Below are 13157 nucleotides of genomic sequence, written 5' to 3'. Positions count from 1 at the left end.
AACATCTGAGATTCAGAATTTGTGGTATTATAAGTACTGTAGGAATTTAGAGGAGAAAAGGCTTTTAGGGGGGGTGAGTTGTAAGGAAAGTTTTATGCCCTGGAATCTAAAAACAGGAACCTCTAACTTCCTCATTTCACTTCAACACTTTTGTCTTTATGCTTGATTTTTTAATCCAATAATATTAATAGTCTTTCTTTTCCTTCCAGTCTGTCCTCTGTGACCTCTGTAGTACCTGATACTGTGAACCATATATACCCTTTGTGCAAAGTCTTTATTCTGAAATAATCTCAAATGTATATAAAAGTTACAGAAATAGGCCTGACCTGCGGTGGAGCAGTGGATAAGAGCGTTGAGCTGGAATGCTGAGATCACTGGTTTGAAACCCTGGGCTTGCTTGGTCAAGGCACCTATGGGAGTTGATGCTTCCTGCTCCTCCCCTCCCCCTTGTCTCTTCTCTCTAAAATGAATAAATCTAAAAAAAAGTTACAGAAATACTGTAGTACATATAGCTCCTGTATCATTTTTTCAAGAAACCCCATTAATATTTCTCTAAGTACTCCAATTTCAGACTATGTTGCAGACATGATACCCCATTACCACTTTAGACCTCAATGTTTATTTCCAAAGTACAGGGCAGCTCTGATAAAATCATATCAAAATCAGAAAATTAATATCCATACCTTACTAGCACATAATCCACAATCTCCACTCAAGTTTTGCCAATGGGCCCTGTAAAGCCAGCAGCCAGGGCCAGGGCCATGCAGGATTGCATTGGATTCGGACAGTTGGTAAAGAAACAACGGAGCCAAAAACTGATGGGCTGTCATCTTTAATTCTAGCTTGCACCCGGCGGGCAAGTAAAAAATACACACTGGGCTCCAAAACCCACTCACATTCAGTGCTCACAAAGCCACTGACTTATCCGAGTTTCCTAGAATCAAAGGTTTCTAGCTCACCAGCCTTATTCTCCTCAGTTCCCCATCTCCTTCCTTCACCAGCGTCAAACTGCACAAACTGGCATCTCACTCAGCACTCCGCCATCTTGGCTGCTTCTCCTGGCCACATGGCCTCTTTCTGCTCTCTGCTCTGCTCCCTCTGCTCTCTCATGCTAATCATCCCAGGAACCAAGAGAGCAAGCTCCCGTTCTACCCCTATTTTATAGTGTAGAAACCTTTAATCCAATATACAAAATAAGGAAGTCTCTAATACAAAGTCACTTATCTGAGTGAGGCATGATAGGATTGTACCACCCCACATCAAAAAGGGTGGGAAAGGCTTAGTCCTAAAACTAAACCCCAGGCTACAACGATCCCCAACACACATTAATATCACCTGGGCGACGGCCTCACGTGGGCAGCACCATCTTTAACAAAGTGAGCATAATACATTTTATCTGCCCAACAGGCCCAATAATATCCTTTATTGGACTAGGCTCCAAACCAGGAGCATGAGTCACATTCAGCTAGTGTTTAAGTGGAACATTCCCACAGAAATTCTGTCTTTCATGACCTTATTATTTTGAAGGTTGTTGACAAATTACTTTAGAGATACTGCCTCAATTAGAATATCTCTGATATTCCTGCAGCTTATGCATATTTGTCATCACAAAAGTGATGTTTTTGGTGCATACCAAGAAATACAACTTGTTGTCTCATTACTGGTGATATTAACTTTAATTAGTTGGTTAAGATAATTTCTGCCAGGGTTTTTCAGTGTTAAGTAAACTAAACTAATATGTATGTTATACTTATTAATAAATTAAAGGCCCTGGCCAGGGGGCTTAGTGGATAGTGTCATTCCAGTACACGAGGTCATGGGTTCAATCCCCAGTCAAGGCACACATGAGAAGCGACCATCTGCTTCTCTTCCCATTCTCTCTTCCCCTCTTGCAGCCAGTGGCTCAACTGGTTTGAGTGTTGGCCCTAGGCACTAAGGATAGCTTGGGTGATTGGAGCATTGGCCCAAGATGGGGGTTGCCGGGTGGATCCTGGTTGGGGTGCATGCAAGTCTATCTGTCCTCCTCTCACTTAAAAAATAATTTAAAGACTGTCTTGTAGGGAGATTCAAGACTATGTAAATATTGCCATTTGCCATAAAATTTTCACACCCCACATTTAGCATCCTTGGATGATTCTTGACTAAATAATTATTGTAATGGTTGCAAATTGGTGCTTTTTCTAATTCCATCACCACCCCTAGATTTACTGGCTCAAATTCTACTGTAGAATGTTCCCTTCATCCTCTAGTTATTTATTCATTTGTATCAATATGGGCTTGTGGATGACTATTCCACCCAAAGGATACAATCCATCATTATCATTATCATTATTTGATGCTCAAATTTTCCCAGATCTGGGAACTCATTCAAGCTAGTTCTTGAGTTCTTTTGATGTGCATCCATTATTCTGAGTACTTTTTTTACTTTCTAGTACAAGATGATATTCCAGGTTCATCTTGTATTTTTCCTGTCCATTTTGTAGTAATTTCTCAAAAAGCCCTGACTTCTTTTAGTGAAGAATGAGATTTAGAAACCAGGATCTGGGTGCTAGGTGTGCTACTGCTACTAGATTATTGTTGTTTCTATTCCCTATCAGAAGAATTAGGAGGCCCTGGCCGTTAGCTCAGTGATAAAGCATCAGCCTGGCTTGCAGGAGTCCCGGGTTCGATTCCCGACCAGGGCACACAGGAGAAGCGCCCATCTGCTTCTCCACCCCTCCCCCTCTCCTTCCTCTGTTTCTCTCTTCCCCTCCCGCAGCCGAGGCTCCATTGGAGCAAAGTTGGCCTGGGCGCTGAGGATGGCTCTGTGGCCTCTGCCTCAGGTGCTAGAATGGCTCTGATTGCGGCAGAGCAATGCCCCAGATGGGCAGAGCATCGCCCCCTGGTGGGCATGCCGGGTGGATCCCGGTCGGGCGCATGCAGAAGTCTGTCTGACTGCCTCCCCGTTTCCAGCTTCGGAAAAATACAAAAAAAAAAAAAAAAAAATTAGGAAACATGTGTGGTTCAGTGGTAGAGCATCAGCCTGGCGTATGGATGTCCTAGGTTTGATTCCTAGTCAGGGCACACAGAAGTGCCCATCTGCTTCTCCACCCTTCCCCCTCTTGCCTCTCTCTCTCTCTTCCCTTCCTGCAGCCATGGTTTGACTGAAGCGAGTTGGCCCAGGGCGCTGAGGATGGCTCTATGGCCTTACCCTCAGGTACTAAGAAGAGCTCAGTTGCTGAGCAACAGAGCAATGCCCCAGATGGGCAGAGCATTGCCTCCTAGTGGGCTTGCCAGGTGGATCCTGGTCAGAGTTCATGCAGTAGTTTTTGTCTCTGCCTCCCCTCCTCTCACTGACTAAAAGTTAAAAAAAATAAACCACACACACAAACATGTAAGCATATGTACACACACAGAGGGCTATATCTGTTTCTCTACCTCTATGTATATATTATCATGAGTTCACTCTGATTCTTCCAATTCCAAACCAACATCACAGGGTTTATGCTCACATTCCCCATTCCCATTATTTTCAATGTATTTATTTGCTCAATTAACTGGGTATGTAACCAAACTCTCAGCCCCTAGGCCCAAACAGATTGGAAAAGGACAAACAGAAAAAAAAAAAAAAAAAAAAAAGGCCAGCTTGGTCTCAGACATGCTAGCCCCAATTTCCTGGGGTATGGACGCCCAACCTTCTTATCTATTTCTCTCCCCTAAGTTCTAGGCTCCATTTTCATTCTATAGGTTCTATAGAACATCACCTTAATTGTAATGCTGGTATTTGGTTGAAAACATAACTGGTTTTCTTTTCATCCCAACTCTATTCTTTCTCTAACGATTTCATTTAAGTCAGTGGCTGACCCAGGCTAGCACCCCTCAGCTGTCTTTGAAACCTCTTGCTTCATGGTTCTACATAGACACAGTGTTTCATGTGCCACAACCTTCAATTCATTTTTGTTCCCAACATGTAATGGCTATTATTTAATTGTGACTCAATATTACATGAAGCAGACATTCACTTTGGAGGCAAGGTTAACTCGGATAGCTGTTTATAAATGACTTTCCAATTTATATCTTTACCATCTGCCTGCCATTGATATAGTTAATACCTCCTTGTCATAAGTCTTTCTCCTTTCTGAATAAACCCTTATTATAAATTTCCAAAAATTGATGTCATCCTACTCAAAAAGCCTTCAGTGTCTCCTGATTGCTTTAAAATAAAATCGAACTACCTGGGAACAACAGTTAACACCTTCCACTATCAAGCTCTAACTTACTTCTTCACCTCCCATTTATTATCCTTCATTCCCATGCTTGTGACATAAACACAACTGCTATTCCATAAAACCAGCACTTCTATATGATTTTCCCTCATGCTCTAATGCTTTGCTTCCTTTTTGGTCATATTAATATTTTACTTGTCTTTCAAACACAGTTTAAAGGTCAATTCTACCACCAGTGCTTTTACTTGCAGGCATCACTTTTTCTTTTTAAAAAAAAATGACTTGAGAAATATTGATTTGTTGTTCCATTTATTTATGCATTCACGGGTTGATTCTTGTATGTGCCCTGACCAGGGACTGAACCTGCAACCTTGGCATATGGGGACGACACTCTAATGAACTGAGCCATAAGGCCAGGGCCAAGCACCCTTTCTCTTACTCCTCTACATTATTGTGTCACTTGAATATTCTGCCTTGTATTATAGCCAATTGTGCATCTATATATCCCCAAATAGATTAGGAAATACTCTTAAGGCAGAAAGCAATCTTATTTATTTTTAAATCTCAAGAGACTGGTATAATGTATTACACCGTACAGGTGCTTAAAAATGCATTATTAGTTCCATAGAAGACAGGCAAGATTTTGATAGGTGATAATACATCCAACCAGATGTAGCTTTGTGTACAACAGCATGCATGCAGGGACAAGAATGGCCTGGAAGAGACCTCAAATCCATGGTGTCAGTGTGGCATGGTCCTACTGCAGTGCGACTCTTAGGACTGACACTCACATACTCTCCTGTGCTGTATGTTTTTTGGTAAGCAAAACTCAGAATAGGTAAGCAAAACTCAGTATAGAAAATATTTTTCCCCTTCAAGAAATGCATATTCTCAAAAAAAAAAAAAAAAAAAAGGGAAGGAGGAATTCAACCCACTAATCACAGATTCTTCGTTTCTTGACTTAGGCACCTCCCCCCAATCCTTAAGGTTATACAGTAGTTCATATATTAAAAGCAAACACATATGCCACATATGCGAAGGTAAATACTTGACTGAATCTATTTGATAAGGTAATCTAAACCCATTCTAGAAATATGCACCTGGGCCTCGACTCTTTTGGTAAGCTTTGCTCAGGGCAGACCCAAAAACAAGGTAGATGCCTGTGAACCGGCCCTTTTATACATCGAGAAGCAGTCTGGACATTAGCCAAAGGAACATGGCAAGACTGGAAGGCTCAGTTAAATGCATCCTTTATTCCATCATCTCAGTGAGAAACTCAACAAATATTCAAAGGTTTGACAAAGAAGTACCACATACCAATAACACATAGCAAACACCTTAATATCTTTATCTGTATGTCCATCAGAAACTTCACCAGATGTAGCAAGTTGATATTAGAATGGAAACATATGCTCTCCCCTTTCTATACTAAACTCACTCCTCCACAGAGCTCTAAAATGTTTGTGGTGTCCAAACCCAGAATCCAAGTAGAGTTGGAAATGAACAAAGAGGGTCAATTCCCTTTGCAATTGCAAAAGAGGATCCAAATGGTGAAGTTATTTCCAAGTTTTGGTAATGAAGAATTTCATTGTTTCCCTCACTTTTTACTTGGGTCCTAAGGTTTATAAACCTGACTTTCACACTAGGCACTTTAATGAAACTTCTCCTTTTACTGAAGTTCTATGGTTTCTCCTGGGACTCTATTCATGGCTCTTTCTTCATTGTACTCTGTTCTGTCATTTTATTCTTTTTTCTGATTTCAAATATCAAAGATACACCAATTCCCAGATCTGCACTGAAGTAACCAGTCTTGAGTTCAAATTTAACTTATCAACCATCTTTGACATCAACTCTATCTCAGATTTAACATGTTGGTAATAAGACTTTTTTTTTTTTTTAAAGTATCCTTTCTAGTTCTTCTATATCCCTAAAATGTTCATGGCATTTGTGGTAGCTTAAATATATTCTCACAAATTTTTATATTTCTCCCTTCAAGAGGTGGAAGCAAGTTACTTCTAATAAGGAGAATGTGGCAGAAGACAGTGCTTTACTTCCAAGAGTAAAATATAAGATTCTGTGGCTTCCTTCTTACTCACTGTAGGGTAAGCCAGCTGTTACATCAAGACACTTAAGCAGACCTAAGGAGAGGTATGTGTAGTGAAGATGAAGCCTCTTGTGAATACCCAGTGAGAGACTGACACCTCCCACCATCACCATGAGTGAGCCTTCTTGGAAGCAGATGCTCCAGCCCCAGTCAACCCTTCAAATGACTGCAGCCTCAGCCAATGTTTTGACTGCAACTTTATTAGAGACCGTGAGCTACAGATGCCCAGCTAAGCTTCATCCAGACTCCTGACACACACAAACTCTGAGATAATAAATGGTTGTTGTTTTAATTAAGTTTTGGGGTAATGTATTATGTAGCAATCCATAACAAATGTAGTATTCAGAACCCAAATCCAAAGAACAGAAATGGTGAAAGGAAATTAACATTTTAATTGAATTTCTTCTCATTCTACATTCCTTCTCTTACTTTCTGAATTATAAAACCATCATTTACCCAGAACTCCGAATGAGAAACATGAACCTATACTTGCCTCTCCCTACCAGACGTATCCCTACCATTTTTTTTGTTATCACTTAATGCCCATCCCTATATTTACAGCTTTAATTCAGGCCCTCTACCATTCTGTTAACTGCAACACAGCTTTCCAACTTTTCTCCTTCCCTACAATCTTTCCCAGCTCTGGTCGGCCTTTAGACTAATGGCAACAAGAGCTTTTGCAAGCACACATCTCGTCAAGTTATTTACTTTTATAAAAATTCACTACTTGCTCCCACACTGCACAGGACAAAATTTAAATCTCACAGGATGCCGTGTCTGCCCCTGTCCTACATAGTTTTCTCTCATCTCCCATGTCCACAGCCTACAATCTGCCCATGTTTCTTTCACCTGGCATCTGCTGCTTGCTTTCTGTGCGAAACATCTTCCCTTCTTTCCTACTCACTTTTAAAAAATTCAGCTCAACCTTTATCTCAGAAAGTTTGCCTTAACTATCAGGTCTAGGGTAGATGACTTTCTTGTATTACTTTACCGGAGCACTTATTTACACAGATAAGTATTATGCCCATCACTAGAATGTGAATTTCTGAAGAAAAAAAAAAATCTATCCTTGATATCTATACATTTATTTATTCATATATCCAACTTATATCCTAAATAACTATATGACAGACACTTATGCTAGGTGTTTGTTACATAATAATGAACCAAACAAATATGCCCTTGCCCTGGTAGTGTGAAGTCTATTCAAGAAGACAGTAAGTTAAATAAATAAATATTGATATATGTAAAAACGACATTATGAGTGAGTGTGGCCTTACTGTAGATTGTGTGGCACACAGATACACTCAAACTTTTACTGAATTAAGTATTTTCCCAGAGGAATGTATAAATTGTAACTTTACCATGGAGGTAACAGTGGGCCAGGTCCATCACATCCTTGCTAAAACTGAGATTGTCTTGTTCTTTTCTTAAGAAAAAAAATCTTTGCTCATATTGTCAATATCACTTTGTTACTTACACATTCTCAGTACTAAAAAAATCAAGAAAAAGAACACAAGACATAATCAAATATACGCTTTATAAAAGGCTTAACTAACCACAAGTGGAAAATTCAGACTAGCTTTATACATATTATCAGTTATTCAAATGTATGGCTAAGATATTTGAAGATAATTTTAAAATAATCACTTGCAAAATCACACATTTTACTAAAAAGTAGTATTAAAAAAAATGAAAACCAAGATTTTCTAGTATTCAGAAGGCTGAAGAAATCACTGGCTAGCTTTTTTAAAAGAGCAAATTCCAAGGGAACCCCTGACTCTCCCTAGGTTCACTACTAAATGATTCACCACTAAAGTATTTTTGGGACATGGGAGTATGTCACAAAGTTTAAAACAAAAAACAAGTCCATTAAAAAAGGCTCATTGTTTTAAAAAGGAAATGGGAGGATAAGGAAATCGAATATTAAAATACATAATACAATTTTACTAATACTCATTAAAAACATTTCATAACTGACCAAAAGAATCTAAACAAAACAAAACTTAGTAGTTGAAGATGAAAACATTCAACTGTTACTTATAACAGTTGAAAATATTTCTAGAAATCTAGAAATTTCTAGATTTCTTATGTCAATGTAAAGTTCTTATATTAATATAAAACACATAAAAAATTACAAAAACAAAGGTAATATTGCCCTGAATTACAAAACTTGTTTTACAAATTATGCACATAATTCTGAAAGCCTTAGTGGTTTTCATTAAAGAACAAGATTACAAAAATTAAGTTCATCTTTTTTCAAGTCCAAAATAGCCACATTAACATCAGCTGATCATGCCTTTTTCCAAATTCATTGATATGGTCTCAGAAAATTAGATGAGGGAAAAATAGCTTATGTTTTACCACACATTAGCCTTATTAGCTGAAATAATGAGATTTTTCTGGAAAACGTGCTCATCTTTTAGCGTTTAGTAGTGTATTTCAACACTCAGCTGGGATTTACGCCATGAGATAGAGGCATTCGTTACCAAACCTGTAACGCAATAAAAGTCAATGTCGTTGTCTGATGAACTGATGGTTGTTCAACAAAAAATAGTTTTGTTTAAAAAAAATTATTGATTTTAGAGTGAGGATGGGATGGGGGAAGAGAGGGAGAGGGAGGGTGGGAAAGGGAGAAGAAGTGATAGAGAGAGGGAGAGAAGGGGGCTAGGAAGAAGGGGACATAGATCTGTGCCCCGGCCAACCGGGGATTGAACCCGGGTCTACATTCTGAATGATGCTCTAACCAACCAAGCTATCTGGCCAGGACAAACAAGTTAACTTGTTAACTTCTGAGGCAGGAAACATTTAAAAAATTTTTTGGCTTCTAAAATGGAATTTCACCAGTTTTTTAAAGGTATTAACTTTATTAACCTAAAAAAAAGAAACCCATTTAAAAACAGTATATAAAAACTGTCACAGTGGGTCATAAACAAAGTTTACATGTTGCTCAGTATTATCTGACAGTGGCATAGATTTAACCGTTTGACTGATGATATAACCCAAATTATTAATATAACAGACAATGACAAATATTGCTCTTGAAAAAAAGCAATATTTTCTTATTTACAATTTTTGGAAAAGGTCTAGTATAAAAATAATTTTCTTTTCTAAATAGTTCCCTGCCACGATACTGTTAAAACATACCTAGGTTCCCCTCAAACACGTAGAGTTAAGAGTATAGCATTCCATTTTAGTTGAAACATTCCTTTACACAGCCATCATGCTTTTTCCAGGCATGCTAAGAATCTCAGGGACACCAAAAGACAAATGTTCATCTTGTCTTCTGATCTTTTTGGGCATATTTCCCCTCAAACCTTTCTAAATTGAACATTGTTATAACTGTGTCTTCTTCATTTTCCACGGTAGAGTCCTTAAGTTATTTTCCTTTTATTTGGAGCCACTCCTTCATTTTCATCTTGCTGAGCAGGCAGGCTTTTGGTTTCCCTGGAAACGGGATTCTTGCGGCTGTGTGTAGGCATTCTTGTTCCACTAATCTGAGATGAAGCAAAGAACAGAATTTAACATGTTTACAACATATTTATATACAGTTAACTCTGTATTATTACCACATGTGTTACTTTCTTTGTGAATGGTTCTTTTATACAGTTTTAAGCACTAGCCACCTGGCCGCTTCTAAACAAGCTTTACTCTGCCGTAGTTTTAAAGTACTAAATTTTCAAGCAACAATCAGGAAAGGGGACAGATCAGGGTAGATGAAGAGACATGAAGGAGAAACCACTCTCTGTTCAGTTTGAAAGAGACTGAAATGTTAAACTAGAAAATGAGGGAAATTACAGGCCTTTTTAGTAATGTGTCTGCAGTAACAAAGCTAAAGAGTAGGAGGGAGAAAGAAATAAAAAATGTGAAGGGAGAGAAAGGAAATATAAGAAGGTTAGACTTGGTAAAGAGGGGAAAGGAATTACAAAGTGGAGAAAGAGGCAGAGCAAGAAAAACAGAAGAGTCCAAAGAAAAAAGAAAAATAAAAGAATAAATGTGAAAGAAAGGGGAAAAGGGCCCAAGTTGGAAAGTAAAAACTGAAGGGCCGAGAGAGAAGACTCTTGCAAGAAAGAAAAGAGGGAAGAAGAATTTGGAAAAGGATTTCACAGGACGGAAAAATAGAAGGGAAGTGGGGGAAAGAAACTTTGTTGGAGTGCTCGTTCTACCTGTCTCCTCTTCTTCAGTGCGAGCTGCTAGTCATCCTCACTTTCTAGCTCACACTGTCCAGGAAGAGAGGTGTATTTTTAAGACATGGTCCCTTCTAACTACAGTCACAGTGAAAGATGAGCTCTGGAAATGCTGTCATCTCCTGCCACTGAGAGAACAGTTTTAAAAGTGGTTAATGGAGAAAGCCAGGCCTCACAAGGAAGGACCAAAGCTGAGTAGCCTGAAACCATTTCCCCAGAACCTGTCCATATCTGCCTCTATATTCCCTAGGCACCTTGTCACCTTCACATCTTGTCCAGTGAATTCTAGACCTTGGAGTGATGGGTGACACTGAAACTCCAAGCACTCTCCTTCATATTCCTAATAAAACAGACACATAACTCGCATTGCTCTGCAGGGCTACTGGCTCACTAAGAATGAATCAGACCCCAGCTCTGTCACCTAATATCTTGTCACTTTACGGGCATATTTTTGGGTTACACTTAGATGACTAGAAAAGACAAACTTGAGCTGGGATTTGAATCTGCCAGTTTGCTTAAATGTAATGAATTTTTGTAACATACTGATTAGAAAGTGCTATGGCCTTTAAATGATCTAGATCAGAGGTTTTCAGCCTTATAAAACTTGGGGACCATTGAAAACAGGTGAATTATTTCAGGGATGCTAAGGCAGAAGCCACCCTAAGCATAAGTGAATTTGACTAAGATCACTGGGTCTATAATCTTCATACATCACTGTGGTTAACTCTTTTGTGGATGGTCACAAAATTTCTGACAGACCAGTCCACGGACCAGAGCTTGAGAAGTACTGATCTAGGCCACTCCAACACAGCTGGTATTTACTATAAAAGTATACCGAGCCCACTAATTGTATCTACTATAGCATCAAAGACAGCAAGCATTTTGACACCTCTGTTGTAAGACTGTGTGTGTGTGAGAGATAAATGCTTACTACAGAAATTGTTGAAGGAGAAAAGGGATAGGCACAGAGCTACTGCACAAGGACTAGAAGCAGAAGAAATCAGGAGTAGTACAGGAAGCCAAGGGGACCCTCCTACTATGCTCTGCTATATACAGGGGGAGGCAGAGGTAGGCTATATTGGGGTACTCTCAGGGTTTTAGTGCCCAAGGCATTACACAAAGATGAGATCTCACTCAAGTGGATTAGGGACTAAGGAATCACATTAGAGGCAGAAACATTTGGTACATGAGTTTTTACACCATGAAATACACAGGTGATTTATTTCATATAGTGACTTACTTCTCCAAGTTTCCTGAAGCTTGGGTCTTTTCCTAGAGCTTCTAAGGCCAGAATCCCTACCTGTGCTTATTTTGGTTGGACTAGAAAGCCCCATTTCTATGGTTAAATAGGAGGAAGTATTCAGGAGGGTGGTGTAATTCCCACCAAATGTAGGGCTAGGATTGTAGGGAGGTGTGTCAGAGATCACCAAAAATTTGTGATGGACTTAGAGAAAACATCAAGCCAAGCATTAATTACCCAATTCCTACTGTACCCAATACTAGGCTGCACAACAACTCGACCCTGGATAATCACATTAAGTATTTGTCCCTGGATTAAATGCATGAAGCATTTAAAAAAACACAAATGAACCAAGTGCTCACTAGTATACATAAAACTGGTATAACTTTTTATTTATTTGGCCAAACCCTAAATGTAAAGAATTGTGTCAAGGTATTAAATTGTTCACTTTCACTAAAAAGGAATAAGTTCCTCTATAGAGAATTATATTACACATAAGAAATTATCATCAGAGTTTCTAAATCAAAAGGAAACCATTATTCTAGAAAGAACAGAGAGCCTTCAAAAATAGTTTTCAATTACTCCTTTTAAGTTAATTATGAAAATTGTGCTTTAGTGGGTTATAAAAATCACTAGCTTTCTGTATTCTTTCACTTGTAACAACTAATTAACATTTATATATTTTCTTGGACAAGTTAACTTAGAATGTGTAAGGAGTTCTCATTCCTAAAAGGATCCTCCAAAACAGTAACATTAAAAAACTGAAAAACATGTAAACAACCCCATTTACTAAATTATAAAAAAACTTCAGTATTTGCATTCCATCTATTTCTCAGAGGACCTGAGTATATTTACTCAAAAAGAGAGAAAAAAAGAATGGAAAATGTCCAAAGGATACACAAGTGATACGTGTTCTGGGGCACAGGTGTTAAGAAAATTATAGTCAAAGATTTTTGGCAAAAGGGAAGGAAAATACACTGGGTGTTTGTTCTCTTAACATTTCAATTCAGATTTACAGAAAACAAAACTTTTACTACAACTAACTCAAACTGGAATTTCTTCCATGACATAAAGAATGAGTGACATAGCAAAGAGTATTTCTAGCCACGGCTTACAGAAATTTTAGACAGAGAAAAATCACTCACCTGGTATTTCTGGGAAAGATTCTATGAAGACAGTAACAGTATAATTAATGAGCAAAACACAATCTAGTCTAAGATTTTATTGTACTTTTAATTAGGTACTGTATTCCCTAAATACTAATACTTGTTCTTATATTTTCTATAACATCAATTTTTAATTGTATAATTTTATTATATGTATTCTTCTGTAAATTGCCTCAAATATCTAATGAAATAAAGTATTCAAAACATAACTTTGCTTTTTGTAGGAATATAGGAATTTAACTATGTAGGTGCCTT

At 38.3% G+C, this 13157-nt stretch overlaps 1 protein-coding gene across 3 annotated transcripts in view; it reads right to left on the bottom strand.

The window, feature by feature from the left end:
- Positions 1-5439: 5439 nt before the first annotated feature.
- ICE2 (interactor of little elongation complex ELL subunit 2) overlaps positions 5440-13157 on the bottom strand; it is a 70927-nt gene continuing 63209 nt past the window's right edge. For all 3 annotated transcript variants that reach the window (XM_066274876.1, XM_066274875.1, XM_066274877.1), the window contains one exon: positions 5440-9806. In XM_066274876.1, the coding sequence (XP_066130973.1) occupies positions 9684-9806 (123 nt within the window). In that variant the 3' untranslated portion in view covers positions 5440-9683. The remainder of the gene's footprint in view (positions 9807-13157) is intronic.

The sequence above is a fragment of the Saccopteryx bilineata genome, chromosome 4 (genome assembly GCF_036850765.1).
Source record: "Saccopteryx bilineata isolate mSacBil1 chromosome 4, mSacBil1_pri_phased_curated, whole genome shotgun sequence".
In the NCBI taxonomy this organism is placed as follows: Eukaryota; Metazoa; Chordata; class Mammalia; order Chiroptera; family Emballonuridae; genus Saccopteryx; species Saccopteryx bilineata.
The sequence above is the reverse complement of the archived record's forward strand: the minus strand, read 5'-3'. Positions and strand labels throughout refer to the sequence as shown.